This window comes from Loxodonta africana, chromosome 1 (genome assembly GCF_030014295.1).
Source record: "Loxodonta africana isolate mLoxAfr1 chromosome 1, mLoxAfr1.hap2, whole genome shotgun sequence".
NCBI classification, from domain to species: Eukaryota; Metazoa; Chordata; class Mammalia; order Proboscidea; family Elephantidae; genus Loxodonta; species Loxodonta africana.
The window spans coordinates 119,713,021-119,740,654 of record NC_087342.1 but is presented as its reverse complement, the minus strand read 5'-3'; the positions used below and the strand labels follow the sequence as shown (position 1 = coordinate 119,740,654).

Genomic DNA, 27,634 nt, shown 5'->3' with positions numbered 1-27,634 from the left:
AATATAAAAGGCCATAAAAATGTACAATAGTGTCCCTTCTAATCTACCTTGAAGGAGTTTCAATGTTTTACAATTAACCTATCTTAGCCTCAGTTTCATCAATATGCATGGGCTGTGGTAAATATCAAATGTCAGAATGTATAGCATTTAGGTCAATCTGCTTATTGTAAAATAAATAAATAAAATAATCGTGATTCAATAAAAATTCATACATTTATTAATTTAATGCTAAAATTAAGACTCAAAAATATATTTATGAGTGTTAATATCTGTAACACTGTGGAGATTTTCCTAGAACATAGCCGTTACTGCCCTCAGGGGACTTACACATGAAGATGATGATAAATCAAATCAGTGTAGAGTCTGCTGCTCAACGCATGGGATTAATCCTTTAATCCATCGGGGCACTCTGTGACCCTCTCTTGGCCTTTGGTATCCACAAAATAAGTTACATAATAAAACACGGAGAATCTTAGAAAACTATCCCCCAAACAGATGTTTGCATCACATCTTGTCTGTGCTCCATCTCTTTGAGGAGCCACATTCACACAAACTGGAATAGCAGCTTTCATTTCTAGCTCCCTTCAGTTGAATCCTTTGTGAACTTGCCAGAAAGGGCTACTTAGAAATAGTGGTTTTAGGGAACACTGATGGCCAGGGACCAAATTAAGAACTAAGTCTAATGTTTGTAGAGGCCAATGAAAAGCAGGAAAATGGAAATTACTTTCAGATATTACTAATCTGCACCAGGTTTCAGTAGGGAGCCTAGGAATAAAAGGTTCTGTATCTCATTACTCATCACTGGAGTCACTTGTTCCCCCTTGTTCTTTAACTAACTCCTGTTATTTTAAAGAGTGCTTTTTGAATGTTTTCACTTAAGTATAGGAAATGACGATCTTTATTCAAACCTTTAACTCTTTTTTCTGTTCTTTTTCTCCTTAGGGATGCAGATCTGTTCCTGTTAGACACAAGAAAGGCCCAGGCTTTAGATGTGGGTTGGCTTGTCTTTGATATCACTGTGACCAGCAATCATTGGGTGATTAATCCACAGAACAATTTGGGTTTACAGCTCTGTGCAGAAACTGGGGATGGTAAGCTCTAAATTACATATACTTCTTGTGGGGCTTGTTTTGACATGTTGGGAGCTGTTTTTGTGTGATTTAACAAATATATTTTTTGTGCCTATGAGATATAAGTTAGCACATTCCACAGGAGAGTGTAATAGTTAATAAATTCATCAACACATTGATCAAATACACATTTATTGTTAGATCTCTGGGGTAAAGAAGTAGATACTATTCCTACTCTCAAGGGTTTTTAGTCTAGTGTTGAAGACCTGTATGTAAATAAGTAGCACTACTGTTAATATAACAAATACCAAAAGAAAGCTCTGTGCAAAGTGTTAAGGATTTTATGTTTTGATTGTAGTAGTGGTTACACAACTGTATAATTTGTCAAAATTTATAGAACCATATACTGAAGAAAGGTGAATGTTACTATGTGCACATTATCTCTCAAAAATAAAATAATTAGGAACTGTATACGGATGCTAACCAAAAGGTCGGCAGTTCGAATCCACCAGGAGCTCCTTGGAAACCCTACGGGGCAGTTCTATGCTGTCCTGTGGGATCGCTGTGAGTTGGAATCCACTTGACAGCAACAGGTTTTTCAACAGTATACTAAAAAAAGAACCATGGAAAGAGATGAAGGAGCTACCCATAATTCAAGAGAAAGAGACACTGAGGAGCAACTAAAGAGTCATGAGAAACTGCATGGAATAAATAACGTCAAGTTAAGTCTTAACGCATTGTAATTTTTGATCAAAGACAACGACTCCAAAATCACCTTTGGATGAGGTCTATAGGAATTCTGCATTTCTAAGAAGTTTCAGAAGGAATCCATACGTCCAAAGTTATTCATTGAGCATCTGCTATGTTCTGTGCACTTGGCTAAATGTTCTGTGCACTTGGCTAGAAGCCAGAAATACAATGGTGAACGAATGCAGATACAGCTTCAGGAGGGTTGTACAAAGTTGAGTGAAGTATTAGGTAGTAAGCGTATAATGCCGTTAGTGAATTCATGTCACTGTATCCAGAGAAGAGCCCAAAAGAGAAACAGAATGCCGTTCTTGTAAACATTGAACAGTGAGGAATTTGAGCTTCAATCTGAAATTAAGGAAGATGTGATTAGTGGAAAAAGTTGAGGAAGCAGACGCATATCTCAGACAAATGGAACAGAATTTACAAAGGCCATGGTGAGAGGGACCTTGGTACATTTGATCAAGAGGCCAGGGAAATCAAGACCAATTTCCCAGAGCCTTGTAGGCCAAGTTAAGTTCTTTGATTGCTCAGGGTCCAAATATTTGAAATTCAAATCTGGACTTAGAGGTCATTTAAAATTGTATTTGTCATGATAGGAAGATAGAACACAATTTAGTTTGTTAGCTAGATTGGTAATTTATAAATATTTAGATATATGAGCTTATATATCTTGTCCCAGGCCCCACAAATGTTAGGGCCAAGCCTAGGGAGAGTAATTTTTAAATACAGAATGGGTCTTATTTGGCAGTCCCTCAGACTCAATGGCAGTGGGTTGGGTTTGGAGTGGTTCAAACAGTTCAGTGCTGGACTAATAGCTGAAAGTTTGTTGGTTTGAACCGACTCAGAGATGCCTCTGAAGACAGGTTTGGCTCTCTCCTTTTGAAAGGCCACAGCCGTGAAAACCTTATGGAGTAGTTCTACTGTGCATACATAGGGTTGCCATGAGTCAGAATCATCTTGAGGGCAAGTAACAACAAAAATAACATGCCTTATTTAACTGGAAACAGTAGTTTTGCTCACTTTATTTTTCACATTATCAGACAAAAGAAATATTTCATTCATTCCTCTTTGCTGTATTATTCCAAAGCCCTATTTAATGAACTGCAGAGTTAGGGGAAAGTTGGGTCTGTCTTGGACCTCTTTCAAGTGGGTTCATTACTATAAGCAATAGGATTGCACAATGGCATTGTTTTATCTATAAACAGTTTCACAGCCTAAGGATAATATCATAGTCAATGTTTCGATCCCAAGAATTATGTGTCTAAAATGAGGTTGACAGACACAAATTAAATATATTACAGGGTTAGGCTAGTGAAGATTTCGTGTGCCCCAGGTCTTGATCCAGGAAAAGAAAATTCTTAGTACAAAGTATTACAGTGTTTCAGACTTTCTCCTCCCAAAGCCAAACTTTTCCATAGATTTTAAACACAATGCTGAATTTTTGAATTCCTTATGAACAATTCAAATAATTTGAATTATAAGTTATTTTCCAATTATGGCTTTGAGATTATTGTGAAGGATCCTCAGAGTTCAAGTATGATAAATGTAGACCCAGAAAAGCACATGTTTAAATAATCATCCAAGAAGTCTTACAATGTTAAACAACTGTACATTTATGGTCAGAAAAGTGACGGAGAAATCAGCACTGCGGGGGAGAGCCTATCATTTTTTCCCTGGTATGTGGCCCAAACAAGAAAAATTAAATTAGTGGTATGTGCTTCTCCCGGTCTTCTCCTTGGGGATATGCTTGAAATGTCTAACTAAACAACTCAAGAGATCTATGAAATATGATTAGCCAGTTTCCTTTTAATTTCCATATTCACCACCCCATATAAACATTCTGAAGGGTTTTTTTGTTGTTGTTGTTCTTCACTTGTCTTGGTTCTCTCTTTCTTTTTCTGTCTGTATAGTTTAACTTCTATTTTGCTTTCAATTTATTTATTTATTCCTCTCTGGGAACTACTCTATATTTGAGTTTCACTCTCTTCTTGATTTATTTCACTTATACTTTTAAGAATAGTTTTGCTTTAAGTTACTATGGTAGTATTTATCTTTTTTTCTTGAGCCTAAAATAAATTAATGTTTTCTCCTTGCAAAATCATCTAATTCTTTTACTTAAGGGTAGATTTGAGATATTCAGCCTATATACAGCCTTTTGTTGCTTTTCTGTTTAATGTTCTCTTTAGTAAGAAGAAGGGTAAAATGGTTGAATTTCCAAGCTAGTTGGCCATGTGTTTAACCAACATAAAAAAGATTTTAACTGGAACTAGAGCATACCTGGCCTTGGGGAAGCAAGGGACCCTCCCAGTACTTTAGTTTTATTAACTGCAACCTAATAGAGAATATACATGTGAAATTTTTCTATGAATATCAATAACCAGATACTTCAGCCTACTATGGTTTCGCTCATTCCTGTTGATAATGTTCTCAAGGTGACATTGCTTTAAAAAGAACAACCTTTTATTTGCAATAATGGATCCGAATATGATTACTTCTCCGCAAAAGGACTCAGAAGTCACGAAAAGATGATGTTCAGGAAAGTCTACTTTCAGACTTAGTGGTTTATTACTATTAATTTATTTATCCATTTGTTCAACATAAAATTATTGAGTACCTTTTTTTTTTATACATGCAAGACAGCATGCTAACTAACTATAGAAAGAAGTAAAGTGCCCTAAATGCTAACAATAGTGATACAATGAAGAGGTTATGGGAGAACAGAGAAGGAGTGGTTATATCCAAATGGGACAGAGCCAAAGGAGTCATGACAGAGGTGGCTTTTAAGCTGGCTCAGCTGGTATCTTAGTTATTGAGGGCTACTACAACAGAAATACTACAAGTGGGCGGCTTTAACAAGCAGATTTTTTTTTTTTTTCTCACAGTTTAGGAAGATAGAAGTCCCAATTCAAAGCACTGGCTCTAGGGAAAGGCTCTCTCTCTCTCTCAGCTCTAGGGGAAGGTCCTTGTCTATTTTCATCTTCTGTTCCTTGGTTCCTTGATCTTCATGTGATGTGGCACCTGTCTTACCCCATCTATGCTTGCTTGCTTTGTGCTAATCTGCTGTTTTATATCTCAAAGGTGATTGGTTTAAAACACACTTTACACTGATATGGTCTCATTAACATAATAAATAAAAGCCCTATTCCCTATTGGTATTATATCCACAGGGTATACTCCATTGCCATCGAGTAGATTCCGACTAATAGTGACCTTATAGGGCAGAGTAGACTGCTCTTTAGGCTTTCCAAGGCTGTAAATCTTTGCAGAAGCAGACTGCCACATCTCTCTCCCACAGAGCAGCTGTTGGGCTCGAACCACCAATTTCTTGGTTAGCAACTTAGCACTTAACCCACTGTACCACCGGGGCTCCTTTCCAGAGGCATAAGCGTTACGGTTTAAAACACATATTTGTGGGGGACACAATTCAATCCATAACATTCCACCTTTGGCCACCCAAATTTATGTCTTTCCCATATGCAAAACACCTTCATCCCATCACATCATCCCAAAAGTCTTATCTATTCCAGCATCAACCCTAAATGAAAAATCTCATCCTCTATATCATCTAAACCAAGTATGATGCTGGCTGTGTTCCATCCTGGGCAAAATCCCTTTTCATCAGATGAAACCTAGAATACGAGTTATTTGTTTCCAAAGTACAATGGCTGAACAAACACGGGGTGGATGGCTGAGTAGGATGTCAAGAGGTGGTGACGAATAGGGAAGGGGCTGTGGAGGAGCAAGGAGTGGTGGTGAGAACAGGAGAGAATTCATTTCTGGATCAGGAAACATTGTTAATAAAAGTACTCCTGGCACTATATCAGGCAATGTTCTGCTACTATTCACTGGCCGATTTTTCAGAAGTAGCTTACCAGTCCTTCTTCCTAGTCTAAGAGTCTAGAAGCTCTGCTGAAACCTGTCCACCAAGGGTGACCCTGCTGGAATATGAAATATCAGTGGCAAAGCTTCCAGTATAACAGTAGTGTGCAAGCTACCGCAGTACGACAGACTGACAGACACGTAATAAAAGCATAGAGTGCCAAAACAGCATGGTGAGCATATATTCTGGAGAAAATTAATAGGCCAGAGTTGGCTAAAATGACTTTCATGTAGAGAATATGTATGCAGGTAGTATTAGGAAATTTTGGGAGGGGGACAAATCATGAAAGGTACATGAACTCTAACTTAAGCATAAAATATTCTTGTAGCTTGATCACAGTCATAAAGTAACTAGACTTGCTGTTTTAATCAATCACAGAGACACCACAGTGATTATATTTGAATGAATATCAGTTTCATGGGATGTGCATCTCTTGTTCACAATCGTACCCGTGTTGCTTGGCGCAATGCTGGTAGTAGGTATTCAAAACATATCTTGAATGATCGTTGAATGAGTTTGTGACTAAAAACGGTTTGTAGTCCACATGCCACTAAACGTAAGCTTCTCTTACGATACTCCAAACCAGTATGGCCTAACACAGGGGGCAGAACTTTGCAGAGCAAAGTACATACAGCAGTTAAAGTAGTTTCAATCATGAGGTGAGAGGAAAGTCGGTGATATAGATTGTTAAATTTGGTTTATCTTGTACCTGCAGAGAAAAAATAGCAAAGAGGTCTAAATATATTTTGGAAATCAAAAGGCTGTTGAAATCAAAAGTAGCATTATCATTCCTCAGAGAGCCTGGGGAACTGTGTTAGTTTGTGAAATACACTTTTTAAAGATCTGACAAATGAACTGCAATGGATTTGGCAATAGAGTTTAAGGATTTTATTGATTTTTTTTTCATGCTGAATAGATAATTTACTGAACTCCATGTTTGTTTCGGCAAAATACGGCAAACATATGATCAAGCAAATTAAATAAATAAATAAATAAAAACTTTTCTGCTTCTTCATGGCAAAATCTAGAGATTCCAGATAGGCAAAATCACCTTGAAAGATCTTAAGCACTTTCTCATGGTGATTAATAAACCTCTAAGATAAAGTAGTGGCACAGTAGCTAAGCGCTATGGCTGCTAACCAAAAGGTCAGCAGCTTGAATCCATCATTCACTCCTTGGAAACCCTACGGGGCAGTTCTACTCTGTCCTATAGGGTCACCATATGTCAGAATCAACTTGAGGACAATGGATTTGTTTTTTTGTTTATGATAAAGTAGGTACTTTTTTTTTTTTTTTTAATAGTGAATGAGTAGGCTTAGGTCTACCTCATAATTTACCATAAGAATAGATATTTTGAATCATTTTCAGGTCCCTAAGTTATAAATTTATATAACTTAGGGACCTGAAAAAAGTTATAAATTTACTTTCATTATCTGGTTTATTAGATTTTTATGAACATTGTTAATAAATCTATGCTAATCATCATTCTTACCCACACACATACGCACACAGAGTTAATTACACAGATAGCAGTTTGGCCCGGCATTTAAGGCTTGAGTTCTCCCCCCAGCCCCCAAACAAACACTATGCATTTCCATCATTTGGTGCTTTATATAGTTTAACTCTCCAGTAAATTCATTCTTTTTTTCAAATTTAGGTTTATAAAATAATTTAGGCATGGAAAAACAAAGATAGGATTTTGAGTTCATTAGAATGTCTTTAAAAACCCCTATGTTTTCAGATATTTTAGGTTTGGCAATACTTAGAATGAATTTTGCCAATGACTTTTTCCTTTCTATTTAAACCCACTTATACGTCAAGGGAAATTCAATCTGTTATGGTTCTGATTCATTTGTATTCAAGTCATCATTGTTTTGTCAGATTATTGCTTAATATCCAAGAAATATTATAAGGTTCTTTCTTTTTAAATATGTCTCTTAAAAGCCATTTTTTTTTTTTGACCAAAGTAGTGGCATAGTTTCCAACCATATCAAGGTACAAATTCAGGTCTAGGGTCAGATATTTCAATGTTCAGTAATTATCCTCAAATAGAGAAAAAGAGATGTTGGAGATATTGAACTATCAACTTAAATTCAGTTATAACTGATACTTGTTTGTAAATAAATAAATTTATAGTTATTGCTACAGATAACTTAAAATTTAGGTATTTAATTAAATGAGCAGGATAAATAAATAGAATGGAAGATTCCATTCCGGAAATACAAACTCTAAAGAGAAATCATTAGGAAAACTAAATTCAAATCTTGGCTCAGACAAAATATTTAAATTTTTAGCCATAGCATTGTTGCTGGGTGGAAACTCCAGGTTTTGCACGGAGTGACTTGTCACAGCCAATGTACAAGAGGCCGAGAAGGGAGGTCAAAAAGTTGCCTTTATTTCATTGCACAAGGAAAGAAACAGTTGGGGCTGCTGCCTCCAAGAGGTGAGCATCCACAAAGAGCAGACAAGGAAATGTGAATTTATCATGAATATTCAGGATCGACATTCATACAGGCATCCAGAGCTTGGGGATATATATATTTTCTTTAGACATATATATATTTTTAGACATATATATATTTTCTTTAGACAAAGGTTCAGTCGCCCAGGATGGAGGAAGAGGTCAATTTTCCTTCATTATCATGTTAAGTCTCCATCCAGAGATGGGGTGCTTATATGCATTTTGTATTTAATGAGCTAATAGGTCACTTAAAGTGCAAAGATGGCATTGAAAACCTGCTAAAACCAGTTAAGGCTAGTTATGGCCTGTTCTGTGGTTATCTTGTCAAGGACAATTTCAGAAAAATGTGAGGACTATTCTGCTCTGTGTAGGAGGATAAACCAGAACAGGTTATTCTTAGAAGGGTTGACCTCTGAGGCTGCCTGTCTCAGCATCAATAAAGTGAGTGTAACAGTGATTAATTTATAAGGACAGAGTTAGGTTGTTAGTACCGTGAACCTGGAAGGACAGGAATAAAAATTTGTATTCTGAATTGGACTAGACTTTTAACTAACATTAGCTCTGGGTGTCACTCCTTTAATTGAGGACCAGTTCTTTATTGTGGCAGTTTTACAGATGATTTAGAGAGTTTTAGGTAAATTTAAATAAATAAACAAATGATAGTTCACTGAGGAATGTTAAGATTATTGATGTATGTTCTTGATTGAGTTGTCAGCACAGGGTATACTGATTATGTTACTAGGTTCATGGTAAATAACTTTGGTGAAAAAAATGATTCTTGATAGAAGTTTTAAATATGTTCCAATCTATGGTATGAAGCCAATAGAAATGAACACCCAGAGATATGCATCATGCTCAGATGATGCTTATATTGATTGGGCATTCATTCATAAGCACAAAAAAATATTGAGTTATCAATACTTAACATGGTAGTTTTCTTGAGGTCCAATCTTTTTATTTTTAGAAAAATGATATAGCTATTTTTTGGAATAATTAATTGTATCAATGAAAATAAGGAAAACATGCTTCTTTTTACTCAGTTGGGAAATACGTAGGACTATTTGATTATAGAGTTGGCCCATATTACTATCAAGAGAATTTTCCATCTTAGTTATATCTCAATATAAATTACCAGTGTATAACTTAATAAATAAAATCATTAGCAAGCCTAAGCATTAAGATGATTTCTTACAAAAATGATGGAATTACAAACAGGACTTTTAATGTTCATAGAACACATGGTTAAAGGAAATATTCATATGTCTTTGAAAAGAGGTGTGTCCAGTGTTGTTTTTGTAGGTGCCAGTGAGTCGATTCCAACTCATAGTGACCCTATGTAGAATAGAACAAAACACTGTCTGGTCCTGTGTCATCTCACAATCGTTGTCATGCTTGAGCCCATTGTTGCAGCCACTGTGTCAATCCATTTCATTAAGGGTCTTCCTCTTTTTCGCTGACTTTCTATTTTACCAAGCATTGTGTCCTTCTCCAGGGACTGATCCCTCTTGATAATATGTCCAAAGTATGTGAGAAGAAGTCTAGCCCAAGCCTTGCTTCTAATGAGCATTCTGGCTGTACTTTTTCCAAGACAGTTTTGTTTGTTCTTCTGGCAGTCCGCAGTATAGTCAATATTCTTCACCAACACCATAATTCAAAGGCATCAACTCTTCTTAGGTCTTCCTTAGTCATTGTCTAGTTTCACATACATATGAGACAATTGAAAACATCATGGCTTGGGTCAGGTGCACCTTAGTCCTTAAAGTGACATCTTTGCTTTTTAACACTTTAAAGACATTTTTTGCAGCAAATCTGCCCAATTCAACACATTGTTTGATTTCTTGACTGCTGTATCCATGGGTGTTGGTTGTGGATCCAAGTAAAATGAAATCCTTGACAACTTCAGTCTTTTCTCCATTTATCTTGATGCTGTTTATTGGTCCAGTTGTGAGCATTTTTGTTTTCTCTATGTTGAGGTGTAATCCATACTGAAGGCTATGGTCTTTGATCTTCATCAGTGTTTCAAATCTTCTTCACTTTCAGCAAGCAGGTTGTGTGATCGGCATATGGCAGGTGGTTAATGAGTCTTCCTCTAATCCTGATGTCCCATTCTTCTTCATATAGTCCAGATTCTCAGATTATTTGCTCAGCATACTGAGTGAATAAATATGGTGAAAAAATACTAAGTTTTTACCACCTTCTGTAGTCTGAAATTGATCAAACATGCAGTCAAGATGCATTGATAATTACTGGTGATTGGAAGGTGAAAGATGGAAACAAAGAAGAAGGAGTAGTAGTTGGAAAATATGGCCTTGGTAATAGAAATAATGCTGGAGATTGCATAACAGAATTTTGCAAGACCAATGACTTATTCATTGCAAACACCTTTTTTTCAACAACATAAACAGTGACTATATATGTGGACCTCACCAGATGCAATTCACAAGACTCAAATTGATTACATCTGTGGAAAGAGTTGATAGAAAAGCTCAATTTCATCAGTCAGAACAAGGACAGGGGCTGACTATGGAATAGACCATCAATTGCTAGTATGCAAGATCAAGTTGAAGTTGAAAAAAATTAGAAGTCGTCAAGAGCCAAAGTCTGACCTTGAGTGTATCCCACCAGAGAATTTAGAGACAATCTCAAGAATAGATTTAATGTGTTGAACACTAATGACCAAAGAACAGATGAGTTGTGCAATGACATCAAAGACATCATACATGAAGAAAGTAAGGGGTCACTAAAAAGACAGGAAAGAAAGCAAAGACCAAAATCAATGTCAGAAGAGACTCTGAAACTTGCTCTTGAACGTAAAGCAGCTAAAATGAAAGGAAGAAATGATGAATAAAAGAGCTGAACAGGAGACCTCAAAGGCGGCTCGAGAAGACAAAGTAAAATATTATAATGATATGTGAAAAGACCTGGAGTTAGAAATCAAAAGGCAAGAACACGCTCAGCACTTCTCAAGCTGAAAGAACTGAAGAAAAAATTCAAGCCTCGAGTTACAATATTGGAGGATTCTGTGGGGAAAATACTAAACTATGTAGGATGCATCAAAAGAAGATGGGAGGAATACACAGAGCCACTGTACCAAAACGAATTGGTCAAAGTCCAACTATTTCAGGACGTAGCATATCATCAAGAACAGATGATACTAAAGGAGGCGGTCCAAGCTGCACTGAAGGCATTATCACATGATCAATATATAACACACTGGTATTTTTAACAAACCATATAAAATCCTCACTATATAAACGGCATTTCCCATAAAAGAATTGGGAAGTTAAAGACTATATGGATTGACTGGAAGAATATCAAAGGTGACCTTGAAACTCAAGGAAACAAAACAATTGTAGTGGTTACCTCACTCTCAGATTACAATCCCTGTTAATCAGCAATTGTATTTTCTATAGTGTAAAAGATGTAATGCAATGGACTTCTACTTGTTGGTTCAGCAGAGTTGGCTGTATTCTATTTTTAGAAATTATCATAGCTTTACTAAAAATTCCAATAATTCAGTCTTTTTTTATCTTCACCCAGAATACTGTAGAATTAAAAAAAAAGTTTTAAATTTAGCAATTAAATTGAAACAGGGTATTTTAAAACTTTAATTCCTCAGGATTTTGCCAAGTTCTCTACTCTTCAATCTGTGATATTTTTTGTTTATCCCTGGAAAGCAGCAGCTGCCACAGCTGCATAAACAACAATGGGGTTAGTCACCTCTGTTTCTACAACCTTGAGGCAGTTTTTATTCCTATTGTTCCTTGCTATGTTAGATTAATTTAAATACTGATATTTTCTTTAAAATTCCAATATCCTGCAATATCTTCTAAATATGGTGTTCAAAACTTTTTTTTTCCCAAAATTCCATGACATCTTTTGAATTGCTGGAATCATCTTGGGTGCTGGAGAAAAATAATTAATACAAGAAGGAGAACTTGTTCAGGACTTGACATTTTAAATTCAAAAATTAATAATTAATTTCAGCCATTACTATTAGTGAATATCTTTCATGTCTACAAGGCATCAATTTAAAGAATAAAATATGCAACCTAGCAGAAGGGGAACTTGACTAGGCGTTAAGAAATCTGAATTTTAATCTTGACTGATTGCTGTGTGACGTAAGACAAGTCACAACGTATCTGTACTTCTGTATTCTTTATTGGCAAAATAGGGGCCATAATATTTACCTTTAAATGGCCTGAAGGGTTTACCATAAGAGTTAATTGAAATGCTGTGTGTTCATATTCTTTCAGTATTTTTTTGCTTTTAGAAATTCAAACATTCATTCATTTATTCCACAAACATTTGTTGCGTACTACTGGCTAGATGTGCCATGAGCTTATACAGATATACAGAAACATTGATCTTGCTTCCAAGGAGTTCAAAGTTACACAAATAAGTAACTAAGAACTGTGAAAAACAAAATTATATGTATAAGTAACTAATAACTATGCAAAACATAAAAGAAATGCCAAATATATAAAATATCTGTAGGAGCATACCAAACCAGTTGATATGGAGTGAAAGCCAACTCATGGCAACCCCGTGAATGTCAGGATAGACCTGTGCTCCATAGGGTTTTCAATGGCTAATTTTTCAGAAGTAGATCGCCTGGACTTTCTTCCTAGGCACCTGTAAGTGGACTCAAACTTCCAGTCTTTCTGTTAGCAACTGAGCACATTAAATGTTTGTCCCCAGCATATTAACTCTTTGCACCATTTAGGGACTCCTGTGGAAGCTTAGATGAGAGTAATCTTTATTTCCCTGATGGAAGATGTTTTTCTTTTTTTCTTGTTGATATACCCCTTCCTCCACATCATCTCAAAATTTCTTTATTCTGGTGACTAATAGGAAACCCTAGTGGTGCAGTGGTTAAGTGCTACGGCTGCTAACCAAGAGGTCAGCAGTTCAAATCTGCCAGGCACTCCTTTGAAACTCTATGGGACAATCCTACTCTATCCTATAGGGTCGCTGTGAGTCGGAATCGACTTGATGGCAGTGGGTTTGGTTTTTGGTGGTTTGGTGACTAATGTGTTAAAACTGACACACCAGTTGACACAGGTGACTATTCCCATCTTGAAATTCTGCCTTAACATTACTTCCATGCATAATACACCCTTTACTGGTTTTCTTCTAGATTCCTGCCCACTCCTGTTAGTCACCTTTTCACTCTTCCTAATCTAAAAAAAAAAAAAAAAAAACTCTTAGAACCATAAATAATGGAGTGCCAGAGGAGCCTTTTTAAAAATGTAGACCAGATTCTAGAAACTCTTCTTCAAAACCTTACAATTCCTTCTCAGCACAGGGGAGTGAAATCCTAATGACTTACCACAGTTTAAAAAGCCCTTGGAGATAGAGCCTTTGTCTATCTCTTCGGTAACTTCTGTCACGCTTTAGTCACTATGCTGTGGACATGCAGGCCTCCATTTATATTTATTTTAGGGACTGCACACTAGGTGCTTTTTCTATTTGGACACCTCTCATCCTAGAACTTCTCAGGGCTGTTCCCTTTTCCTTTGTACTCAGGAAAAGTGACCTATGAGTGTTCTATCTGAAGTGTCTCACGCACACCCTTTACCCAAACGGCTCTATTCTCTAGCTTTCCTCCATGGTATTTGCTTTAGGACATTCATCAGTACCTGAAATTATCTTATTCATTTGTTTAGGCATCTTTGAAGACTTCTCCAGAGTAGGGCCCTTGCCTGCCTTGCTCCCTGCTATACCTTTACCATACAAAACAGGGCTTGGAATACAACTGGTACTCAATAAATACTTGCTGTTTGATGTGTATGAAATTATAGCTGGAAGAAATGTAAAGAAATACTGGGTGTTCAGCAGCCCAGAATGTATATCTTATACAGCCTTTTTTGAAATATCAAGATAAATTAATTCAATGTTCTCAATAGTTTACTTTTAAAGACTTCTCTCTCCTCTCTTTCTCTCTTTCTTCCAATTTCTCACTTTTTCTCTGTGTATAGAAAAAATATATGAACTGTATATTTAATATAAATATGTATATTTAGAATATATAGTTCCCATCAGAAAAATATGTGCTTGTACCTAAGGTCCTCATCATTATATATTAAACTAATATACAATTTGCTAACTTCATATTCTTTTACCTTTATCGTATAATTAAATATAAGACAGTATGTTTGGAAGAGCTGAAAAGTTCTTCATATAAAAAAGTATCTACTTATATTTAAAAAGACCAGGAATGTGCTGTTTTTGAACGAAAGTAACTGGTTAAATAAATTTGTTGTGTTAATCCTTAGGCTTCCTAAGCTAGTCATTTTTACCTCAGAAAAATCTCCAAATTAAGCCTCTGTGTTGTCAGATGACTATATATCTGTGTCAAGGGTCAGATGATCTATGGGGCTGGTTAATCTGAATATCAGCTGACATAGTGCTAATAAGTAGCAGAAGAAATTCAGAGATCAAGGGTGATATTTTTCTTTTCCTCTTCTGTTTTGACTACAGTTTTTCATTATTATTTATCTAAGTTCAAAAAGTTGAATTATGTTCATTTATCAGAGGATCTTTTAAACATTTGGAGATTTGATAATATTCTCCACCCTTATCTGAACTTTATCTTATACAGCAATTAAGTCATTTTTGTTCATAAAACCATATGGCTCCCTTTTCACTGAATTTATGGTGATGACAATCGGTTTCAAATAAATAAACGAGAGTCTGTACCTCCTAGAAGTTGCTAGAGTCACATATCTTACTACATGCTCTGAAGGGAAGAAGGAACAAATAATCCTATTATTTGTTCTCGGTAAATATTAGTATAAATGAAGTAGTTTTTTATGTATTATTTTAATGTTAAGGGTAATTAGAGCTTACTTGCTTGACTTTTTGATGACTATGTAAGAATAAATTAGGAGGATAGAATAGTTATCTCCAAGTACTTGAAGACATAAAATGAACAAATGGAGTTGGCCTCTTTTTCTCCGTAGTCTAGAAGTTAATTTAAAAAAGGCAGATTTAAGGCCGAGTACAAGGGAAAAAAAGCAGATATAAGGCCTATTACAAGAGAAAAAGTGCCTAACAAATGGAAGTGAATGGCCGTGGGATTGTTTGTACTGTACTGGAGTGAGCCACATGTGACCAGAAGAATTCACCATTTCGTGGACCTTTTGTCAAGGGAGAATTATATTCCATGAGATAATTTTTTAAGGTAATTTTTGGGGTCACTTCCAGCCTTACAGAGTAGCATATAATGGCAAACCAACTGTAATCCATAAGCATATATTCATCCTCTAAGCTTTATACATATATAATGCTACATGTAGAGAGGGTACACTGAATGGGAATGTACCATCTTAAAGAAAACTGGTATTAAGTAGTTATATTCAAACCCAAACCCCAGATATTATATAAAGGCAGAGATGGAGAAACTGGTAGAGGGAAGCAAGGAAGGTTAGGCTTCTCATAAATTTTCTTTTGGTATGAGTGTGTTTACAAGAGAGAATGCACACATGTGTGCAGATACACACACAGAGGAGTATGCGGGTGTGAACATATTCTCATGAAATTGTGAAGGATCAGATATATAAATTCATAGCTGAAAATCTATAATTACTGAGGTTTCTAGAGATCTCTTATTACACATTTAACAGGGTTTTTTCTTTTACTTTGAGTGCCACAATACATTTTTCAATATCATAACAAAAATAAAAAGACCCACTGCCGTCAAGTCAATTCCAACTCATAGCGACCCTACAGGATAGAGTAGAACTGCTCCATAGATTTTCCAAGGACCACCTGGTGGATTTGAACTGCGGCCTTTTGGTTAGCAGCCGTAGCTCTTAACTACTATACCACCACGGTTTCCAACAAAAATAAAACTTACTCAGATTATTCCAGAACATTAGAATGGCTTCTGTTTCTATCATATTTCTATACAATTTTAATAATACAAAAACATAAATTAATCTATGGCAATGCACTAGTTTCTGAAAATCATAATTTATATAAATAAAACTTTGGAGAGATATTTAAAAGATGGCCAAAACAAACAACCGCATTGGTCATTTTAATGTGAATGTTTCAGAAAAGTCTCCATTGAAAAAAATTCCTGTGCCTTTATGGTGAAATGACTAGATTTCTACTGCAAAGAAGTATGAGATACATTTCTCTCGGGGCTTAAAATCAGTATTTGTTAATTTTCCAAACCCATGTAAGCTGTGCCCCATGGGGCTTCTAACGCATGTAATGTCTTAAAGCACATCAAAGAACATAAATCTTTCCCGTATGCTTTAGTTTTTTGCCATTTGCGCTCTGCATAAAAATGAGCAAAATCATCACTATACCTTTCATGGCTAGAGTAACTAAGCATACGTATTGGAACACTGTTAAATTTCTACTTTGTTCAACCCACAATCTTATATAATTCTCTTATTAGGCAGGTAAGAATTTCATAAACTATACTTCATGTATTTTCAAGGTCACTCTATATTGAAATTTATTTCCTGTCTACACAAATTTAGTCTTTCTTATACCTCAATTTATACAATACTTTAATAATATCCATTATTTTTCCATGCTAAGATTTTACTCTCTAGGTACATCTTTTTTTTTGTTTTAATATTTTATTTTTGGTGAAAATATACACAGCAAAACCCACTCCCACAATTTCTAGACATAATGATTAGTGACGTTGGTTATTTTCTTCACATTGTGTCAACATTCTCGTTACTTGTGTTCTAGTTGTTTCACTCCTATTAATTTAAATTCTCTGCCCTCTAACCGTCTCATCTATGCTTTAAAAGAGCTGTTGACCGCTTGGTTTTATATATATATATAAAAGGACACAATACTCAATGATAACAATCTTTACTTTTTGACCTAGACTGTTAGTTTAAAGGTGTCTTCAGGGGATAGTTTCCATTCAAGGCCTGAAGAGCAACTCAGGGCCATAGGCTCCAGAGCCTCTAGGTCCATCTTTAATTTATTTTAGTAAGTATTCAAACCATATGTTTGCTCTGATTTTCAATTGAGATAATAAAAATAACACTAATAGAAACTAACCTTTACTGAGAGCTTACTAAGAGCCAGGCATTTTGCTAAACTCTTCAAGTGGAATTTCTACTTTATCTTTACTATTACTATCCCATTTTATAGATAAGTTGAGGCCTATAAATTTTAAGAATTTTGCCCATGAATCAAAAAACGATTTGTTTTCAGATCCAGACTGGTAATATAATATCCCTCTCACATACTTTGTAAAATTTTGTACTCATTCCATATTGAAAAATATCTATTTTTATTATTCCTAAATAAAACAATATTATTATAAATGATTGTTATGGGACAAAAATGAACTTTATGTTGGATCTGTTGGGAATCGCCTTTGGGTTTTTATATTTTCTGTCTGAAGTTTGATTTTGGCCTAACCAATAAAAGGTAATGACATTTGTACCGTGTGTTTGTTTTCTAAATCTACCTACTTCAATAACTTCTTATTCCCTTAAACAATTACAGTTAATTTGACAAGTTCATAAACTGAAAACAAGAAAAGGTGTCTTTTTTTCTTCTAGTCATAAACCTCACCATGTAATTAAATTTAGTCAAATTTAGTTTCTTTATTTTGAATTTGATAACGAAGCTTCCCCTTCCTTTGTGCCCTATGTTGCTCACTAATGTATTCTGATAGGCTCCTTCCCCTTGTTTTCTCTCTTTCTTTTTTTCACAGTCCCTCAGCCATACACCACAGCATGGAATCCTTACATGTTCCTCCTACCCCCACCCCCCCCCTTTTATTTTAATAATACAACTGGTATTTAGTTTCTAGTTTAAACCAGGAAGCTGCAAACTCATGAGGCTAGTCAAGCAGGCAGTTGCCAAAACTTTTTTTCCCTCCAGTGGAGGCAAAAAGTCAGTATGAAATCTATGTTTTCTAGTATACTATCAAAATATCAAAAAGAAAAATCTCTGCCAATAAAAACGTGTTAGTATTTGTCATTGTGCGTGAGTTTGATTTTGTCTCTACAAACAGAGCTTAATTGTGTGAACCTGATTGCCTTTTTAAAGATCTCATGTATTGAACAAAATTGCTTGAATATAATTTACACGTCTGTTGAAGATTAAGAATCGTGTTTTCTGAATTCTTTTTAAATATATCTATTTTTTTTATTTTTATTTTTGGAGACCTCATGGCGTAGTGGTTAAGAGCTCAGCTGCTAACCAAAAGGTCAGCAGCTTGAACCCACCAGCCACTCCTTGGAAACCCTATGGGGCAGTTCTACTCTGTCTTATAGAGTCGCTCTGAGTCGGCATTGACCTGAGGGGCGGAGAGTTTGAATCTATTTTTGATATATACATTGTATTTTTCCGCACTAGTACTATGAAATGGGCCCTTAATATCCCAGTTTAGTTTTTTAATGCTCTTTCTAATGAGTCAGAGAGAGAAAATGATTTTTCTTTTTAAAGATGTTGATTATAAAATATATTCAGTAATAAACCAAAAAACTTGAATTTGCTATTTTACCATGTCCATCCTGTACACATTTAAAAAACTAGGTTTGAAAAGTAGTCTCCTCTGTTTTAATTTAGAGTATATTTATAGTTGAATGAGAGCCACGTGGTAAACATAATTTCCTTTTTCAAAGTTAAGCATCACAACTCAAGTAAAAACAAACATGAAATAGAGTTTTGAAATGAATGACTTAAAGTAAGCAGTGATAAACAGACTTAGTTTTGGTTCATTATCTGGTGAAAGATGCATTTTACCATTTTTTTAGATTGTCCTTAATGAAAAGGGATGTGGAAGTGTTTGGCTGCATCTGCATTTCTGTTTTTTATTTTCTCTAATTCAGAACAGTAACCAAGGGGCACCAATCTTGCCAAACAAATGCCAGTGTCAGTTTTTATTGTTATAGTCCTTATTCTAGAGCCTAACTTTGGTTAACCAATGATCTGAGGGGTAAATATTTTATGGTAATATCAATTTAGGACCACAAAAATATGAAACACTCTTTTTCTCATCATATACTGGTGTTCCCCCTGTCTTCTCTCTTCTTTCTACTCTGTTTAACTTATTGCTGGTACATATCCCTCAAAGATGTATTTAAACATAATAGCAGGACTGGTGGAAACCCTGGTGGCATAGCGGTTAAGTGCTACGGCTGCTAACCAAAAGGTTGGCAGTTCGAATCTACCAGGTGCTCCTTGGAAACTCTCTGGGGCTGTTCTACTTTGTCCTATTAGGTTGCTATGTGTTGGAATCGACTCAATGGCAGCAGCACTGGTATTTGCATCCGAAGCAGAGTTCCCAAGTGGGAAGACAAATGAACATTTAGTCACTATAAGGCATGAGCAGTAGCTGTGGTTCTATGCTGCTGAGAGTTGTACATTGGCATATCTGGTATAAACTCGCAGGGAGAAGAGGAAAACCAAAACCAAAACTAAAACAAACAAGCACACACACACAAAAAAAGCAACTAACAACCAAAGGCAAAAAATATGTATCACAAGTGACAGTTAAAATTTGAAATTATAGGGAAATACATTGATATAGAAAATTACATATCTCAGCTCCTTAGAAATACATACTAATTTCTCTATAGTGTGAGAATTTTCAATTCAAATGGAGTAGAAACTCAAGAAACATGCTGCCTTCCCATGGCTGATAAGGAAAGTTGTGTCCTTATCTTTCTACTTAGTAAAGTCCGATCTTGAACTTGTTATGGCACTTATAACATTGTTCTTGGCAGCCACAGCGTGTGTGCCACTGACAGAAATATGAGATGGATGGTTTTCCTCCAGTTACCCTAAGGTGAAAAGCTTTTATGTAGAGAGTCAAAACAAAAGCATCAGTTCTAACCAATCCCTAATAAAGAGGAACACTGTGTACTTAAAAGGAAAAGCCTACCATTTTAGGGCTGACAGGGCTGAGTTAAAAATTTGACTGTTCTGAGCCTCGTTTTAATAATTTTTAAAATGTAACAGTTGCCTTGTTGTGAGGAGTAAATAAAATGATGCATATAAATCAAATGGTAAAACCCCTAGTTTCAATAGTTGGCAGCTGTTGCTTCCGTCTTAAGTTCAGGAGTATTGAACTGGCTAACCATCTCAATTCCCAGTTTCCCTGGTCCCTTCTTATTACTCTTGTATACTAGTTATGTTTACACACAGAGGTATTCTTCACCTGATTTCTCTCTCTGAAGTAACACAATATAGGATATTGTGTTATTCTGTATTCATATATTCAGTTTCATATATTGCATACTCATATTCAAGGAGCTCTGGTGGCACAATGGTAAAGCATTCAGCTGCTAACTAAAAGGTCAGCAGTTTGAACCCACCAGCGGCTCCACAGAATAAAAGACCTGACAACCTGCTACCATAAAGATTAACCCATTGCTGTGGAGTTGATTCCGACTCATAGTGACCTTATAGGACAGAGCAGAACTGCCCCATATGGTTTTCAAGAAGTGGTTGGTGGATTCAAACTGCTGACCTTTAAGTTAGCAGCCATAGCATGCCATAGCTCTTAACCACTGCACCAAGAGGGCTTTACAGTCTAAGGAAACCCTATGGGGGAGTTCTACTCTGTCCTATAGAGTAGCTATGAGTCGGGATCAACTCACAGCACACAAAACAGCAACATACTCATATTCATTACATGAATATCCTATATTCATATATTATGATAGAAATATGAAATTTCTATTTATGCTATGAGGTCAGATGCTGCTGCTGACCCCGACTGATAAAAGGCAAACACATTCTTGAAACCCAGCTACTGTTGTGCATGTAGACAGCTCAGAAGGGTGCTTATGCTCAGTGGGACCATGGGGTGTGAGAGCTACCCCCATGTGAGGCAGGCTAGTTTATATTCTCATCATAGCTGAAGAGACATAGGCAACTGGTGAAGAAAAGTTCAGCTTCTCTTCACTCCAAAGAGTGCTTTGTGTGTGATCCAACCTTCATAAGGAAGGGAAGAATTGAGTTTCTAAGATCTTACTTAACTCTACGTTTTATTTTGGGTAAAAAAATAGACAGTTGTTATGGATATTATATTAGGTATCTCAGTATCAGTTCTCCACTGCATATTTAGAAAATATCTTAGTCTTCTTTTTACTCTTTCTTCTTATTAGCTGTCAAAACTAATTTATTTTTTTTTTCAGTTTGGTGGTACTGGACGATTCTTAAGATCGTGAAGTAGCTAACGATTATCTCACAGGTTCATGTATCAAGTTGAAAGGGAAAGTCAAATATTTAAGGAACCATCTTTTTCTGTATGATAACAATTTTTTTTTTTAATAATACATCATATAAGCTGGTAAAGAAGAATGTTTCCTTCAGATACTGATAAATTTCCCAAATAACTATGTTAAGTGCATTTCAAAGATCACTTTCACTTGCTGTAGATAAAATGCAGAGTATTAAATTAATTTCATGGTATGGAACAAACTAAGAAGGGTTTGAGGCCTAAAAGCTTTTCTTCATTGATATCATAAAGCACAGAAATAGTTTTGAAAGACCTTTTGCTGAAACTTTGCTTCATTTCAGTTTTATTTAAATCTACCATGCTTTTAAAAGAAAAAATCATGTGTGTGTGTATGTACGTCTATGCTTTTTTATTTTTTTTGTAAAGTCACATAATAACTGGAAAAAGGACTAAAAATAATTCACTATCCCCATGGTTTTGTGAAAAGAATGTTTCTGCTTTCTTAAAATAATGAGGGCTATAAGACCAACTGCTAACCTATCTCTTAGGGGCACATGACAGATGAGGTCTGTAAAGCACTTAGGGCCTCAGGGGAAAGGTGCTATATTTAAAGACAAGAGCTATTAAAAAATAAGAGTTTATGTGAAGGTACACTACAATTCTTAGCATGAGATTCATATTTCCACTAGCTGAAAATAGGACCCAAGTAAAAATGCATTTTTTGGGCTTGCTGTGGCTGAGAGAGTAAGCCTCCTCATTTCAGGCTGAAGTCCCATGAAAGGAGACTAATCATTTTCCGTCAACCCAGTACCACCCTCAGTGCGATTAAAAAAAAAACATTTGAGCATTCTGGGAAGCTTCCACATCTAACACAAACCTCTGGTCTGCTCCTTTACGGTCCTCAACCTTTTTTTCCCCAGGCCCTCATTCCTGGGGTCTCGAGAGCTTCATTTTTCAACTGTTTGCATTTTTTCCCCGTCACTCTTTTAGCCATCGTGCCAATTTTTCAGACCAAATATTTCCATTTTGTTCTCTAATTATCATCACTTTCTCAAACCGTAGGGCGTTATAATCTCATTTGCACAATTTTTAGAAAAAAAATTTCACTTAAAAAAAAAAAATCTCTTCCCCCTTTAAACCTCTCTACCCCTCCCCCGCGCTAGTCATAAAGGAAAATGGATTTCTTCCACTGCCACGTTACCGGGAATTGTGACCACATTCCTTATCCACAGATAACTCTCGATTCACAGTTCCTATCAGCAATGTCAAGACACAGTTCCCAATTGTCCTCCATGGATTTCATGTCTTCAATGTGTCTTTTCTCCTTATCAATCACAAATCTCCTATATTTGTTCACATATTATTGAATCTGTCTCTTTCTTCGCTGTTTGGGTACATTTTAATATTTAATGTATAATTGTATATAAGCAATACACAAACCCAGTGCCGTCGAGATAAGCAATACATAGCAATGTGTTATTTTAAAATAATTCTCATAAAGAAGAGAATGAGAAGATCTAGCAAAGGCATTGCATGAAAACCCTGGTTTACTAAACAGACCTCTAGAATTAAAATGAAGAATCACTCAAAAATTACCACTTTGCACTCTAAAGTATAGAATGATTTTTACAATATCACTTTACTATGAGTTTCCAGTATCTCTGAAGTAGTTTAAAATGCCAACTTTTCCTTGTTTTTGTTCAAGTTTATAAGGCTACATAAACCATCTTAAAAAATGAGGTTAGTTCTGAGCATGAATGTTAAATTCTGTTTGTGATACTTCACATCTGTATGCTTGTGTCAGGCAACAAACCTGTGTTTCCAATATAAAACTAGAAAGGAGGTAAATTTTTTTTATCAACGTATAATAAATAGATTACAATGTGTTTCATTTCAGACTACATTGAGTTAAATGTATACAGAATTTAAGTAGACAAAATCCTATCTTTACTCACATTCCTTAAAATCTGATATAAAAATTATTTAGTCTATAACACTAAGTAGAGAATTCTGCACATTTTAAGTCATCAGTTTCTAAAAGGGTACAATTCCAGTATAATATGGAGCCACAGAACTCATAATGTAAGAACCACCAAATCAAATTTAATCACAGATCGAAAATTAGTAAAGGTCAGGTAGGTACGTGGATCAGAAGCAACGCACTAATGTGTCTTCTGTGTCCACAAAGGATGCTGTGAGAGTCTTTTTGAAATGAAGGAAAGGTAGTTTATGCACAAATTGCATCACAGGTGTTTTGGGTTAAGCAGTCCATTACTGTGGGTTTATAGGAGAAAGAAACAAACTCCAATTTATATTAACATCTCAGAGCGATATCAACGTTTAGTCTGATAAATCCTCAAATGAATGTTTTTCAAACTGTGTATCCTGGAGGGAGACTAAATGCTCATATTTGGAACCACTTATTCTTATAACATCAACACATCTCTAAAGAGCTGTTTTATGTCAGAGTCTCCTTTAATAACTCTTTCTTTTTTTTTTTTTAAGAAATAAACCTTTTGAAAGTAACATTTTCCAAAAGGAATGTTCTGAAATATAAAACCAGTGAGTATGGAATGGATTTTTGGTTTACCAGCCTACCTTCACCGTCCCTCTAAATTAGAACAAGTTTTATCCTTAAGCAGATGTGAATACAATACCCTAACTCCAGTGCGTATACAAAATCATAAGGATCAGCGCAGCAGACCAACATGTCTTGAATCTCTAGGCTCAATTATGGTAAAATTGAGTAGGCTTTTCATACTTCACTCTTGATTTCTGTGCTAAGAGAATAATCATTTCTTTAAAAGATATCGCTCCAAGCCTATCTTTATTCACTCTGTAATTACAAAACTGAGAAATAATATGTCCATATGTTTAGTGCTCAAACTGTTTCTCTTCTCTCTGTACCTGCACAATAATTTTGAGATTGAAAACAAGATGGTCAAATTATGAATTGCTTTAAAACAGTTTGTCACATGCAAAGATTTAATGGGTATTGTTTGTGTAAGCGAAAAAAGACAATACCTCTGCCAATAGCAAACTCTAGACTCCTGTGTTTGTTCCCATTACCCCTTTCATTTACACAAGCCCGGTATAGTTGGGCGCAACAATGTTTCTTTGGGTCTAGCCACCATCAGTGAAGTCACTGGACATCCTTCGAAGAAACTTTCCTGTATCTTTTCCCCTATTTCCTCACCTCCCCTTTCCCTATAAATGTATTTAAGCTTGAATGACTCCTCTGAACAACCAAGTTTGTCTTCCTCTCCTGTTATCACCCCACCCACTTAGCAGATCTTATTCCTACTGTCTTCCTAGTGTACAACATCAAGACATGTATACTAAGCAAAAGAATTGTCTTTTTGCTTTCAGAGCCACTTGATCCCAACACTGGCACTGTTTATTGCTTTGCTACAGTTGTTGTTTTAAGCTGCCATCCAGTCGGCCTCTGACTCAGGGCAACCCCGTGCACAAGAGACTGGAATGTTGCCTGGTCTTGTGCTATCCCCATGATGGGTTGCAGACTGGACCATTGTGATCCATAGGGTTTTCAATGGCTGATTGTTGGAATTAAATTGTCAGACCTTTCTTCCTAGTTCATCTTGGTCTGGGAGCTCCTCTAAAATGGGTTCAGCATCATAGCAACACACTATTGCTGTGCATGAGATGCACTGGCCAGGAATCAGGCCTGGCTTTCCTGCATGGAAGTCAAGAATTCCACAGTTAAACCAAGTTGTTGGTGCACCTTAAAACTCTAAATGCCATTAGAGTGCTACTCTGCCTACCTTCAAGCTGCTACTACTCTCCGAAGCCAATGCTGATGCTTCCACCGGTGCAGGAGATAATCTTGGCACTACGTACTGCTGCTGCACTCCTGTACCAATGTGGAGCTGCTCTGAAGCCCCTCCTCTGATTTAGGGAGATCCTTTTTCCACCATATTGTTTCACACTCTGTTAACTAAGTCCCAAAGTAATGCCACCTTGCCCTCCCAGCATTTTACAGGGACTGTGTGAAATCAGTTCTATTTACCTTGAATCCTTTTTGTTCTCTAGGAGTTAATCATGCAGCCATTGGAGCTGCACTAGAAGTAACCCTGAGTTACCTTTTCAAAACCATTGCTTTCCTCTACTTGCTGGGTGTTGTTCCGAATCTACGCTTTAAGGATTCATCTTTTGCTTAGGAGGAGTTCATTCCCAAGAGGTGGCACCATCTTATACAAACATATGATTGGTGAATTAAACCTACCAACATCCTAGGCATGCCTAAATGTAACTGAATCCTAAAATGACTAAGCTTGGGATGAAGCTGGTGTTCTCATCACCCTTTTATTTTAATATTTTTTCCATTACCCCACCACATTTTTATTTTCATGATATATTCGATGCTCTGTCTATCATCTATCTATCTATCTATCTATCTATCTATCTATCTATCTATCTATCTATCTATCTATCTATCTATCTATCTATCTATCTATCTATCTATCATCTATCTATCTATCATCTATCTATCTATCTATCTATCTATCTATCATCTATCTATATCTATCTATCATGTATCTATCTATCATCTATCTCTCTATCTCTCTATCATCTATCTATCTAATCTATCATCTGTCTATCATCTATCTATCTATCATCATCTATCAATCTATCTGCCTACCTACCTATTTATCATCTATCAGTCTATATTTGAATTAGAAACTGCTTAAAAAAGTATCTCTCAAACTATGAAAAAGACACAGAGGAATCATAAATGCATATTGCTAAATGAAAGAAGCCAGTTTGAAAAAGTTCCGTTCTGTATGATTTGAACTACTTGTCATTCTGGAAAAGATAAAACTATAGAGACCATACAAAGATCAATGGTTCCCAGGGGTTCAGGGGGAGGAGGAAGGAGGGAATAGGTGGCAGCACACAGGACATTTTAATGGCAGCAAATCTATTCTGCAATGGTGAATATATGACATTACACATTTGTTAAACACTCATAGAGCTGTGTAGTACAAAGAGTGAACCTTAGAGCAAACTACGAACTTAAGTTAATAATAGTGTATTGATACCAGTTCATCAGCTATAACCAAAGTCCCACACTAATGCAAGATGCTAGTAATAAGGGAAACTGTGTGCAGAGACACGGAGGCATATATGAGAACTGCCTGTACTTTCTGTACAATTTTTCTGTAAACCTAAAACTTCTCTAAAACATTAGTGTATTAGAATGTAAAAAGAAAAAAAAAAGTATCAGCTTTAAAAATAGAATCCACAGTGATAAAAACGTAAATGTATTTTTCTTAAATCAAAATGCTTTAGGTAGGCTTCTTTATTTATATATTTGTAACATTTTAAAAATACCATACATTTAGGAGTAAAATTTAATGTATTCAATGAATTTTATAAAATCTTTATTATTTTCCAATGCACACAATATAGTCTGGCTTCCCAATGGCATTTCCTACAAAAGCAACTGTTCAGACATTCAGAAAGTTTAGTCAACATAATCAGTGTAGATATATTGTGTCTGGAGGAGTTGGTCAAATAGTTAATGCTGCTATGGTATAGCTCAAAACCAAGGGTAACTGAGCAAGCATTAACTTATGGAATCTTAATAGTCACCTCATTGCTGAAGGAAAAAGGAAACCAAGAGGAAACTTAATAATATTAAAAGTTATTTTAAAGGGAGTTCACGTTGGTTTGAAGGGTACTTTGCTTCACATACAATATCCACCTTTGTAAAGTCTAAGAAGCCCATATTTGTAACAGACACACATCTTTGCAGTTTTCAGAACATAAATCTTCAGGGAAGTATTATTTCTCCATAGATAAAAATTAAAATATTCAAAGTCTTTGGAATAATAACAAAAGAAACCCTCATGCAAACCAAAGGAAACTTGGAACTTTGTGTTAAGTGCTTATTTAACTCTAAAAGGGTCAGTGTGTGTTCTAATGAATGGAGAACTGATTTTACTGTATTCCATTGGTGAACATCTTGTGCCAACTTATTTCAGCATTAGAAAGATCATATATTAAATATGATTTCTACACTCATCAATGTATACAAGTAAAAATTTAGTTCCTGTTAAATTAACACTCCATTAAAAAATCAAAATAAAAGCTTCAACAAATACCCTTTATGCTGTACTCTGAGATTGGAAAAAAAAAAAAAAAAAAGCTTGAAGAACAGATTGCCAGTTATTCTATTCCATAATAGTTAAGTTTCTCAGTTCTTTTTTTTTTTTTTTTCTTTTGCTGAGCTCTCTGTCACTGGAAACATCTTAAACCAATTTCAAGTG

The 27,634-nt window shown here is 35.7% G+C and overlaps 1 protein-coding gene across 1 annotated transcript in view; it reads left to right on the top strand.

Moving 5' to 3' along the window:
* Positions 1 to 27,634, top strand: part of BMP5 (bone morphogenetic protein 5) — a 141,597-nt gene that overhangs the window by 95,698 nt on the left and 18,265 nt on the right. The window contains exon 3 of the mRNA XM_003404418.4: positions 943 to 1,091. Within this exon, the coding sequence (XP_003404466.1) occupies positions 943 to 1,091 (149 nt within the window). The remainder of the gene's footprint in view (positions 1 to 942; positions 1,092 to 27,634) is intronic.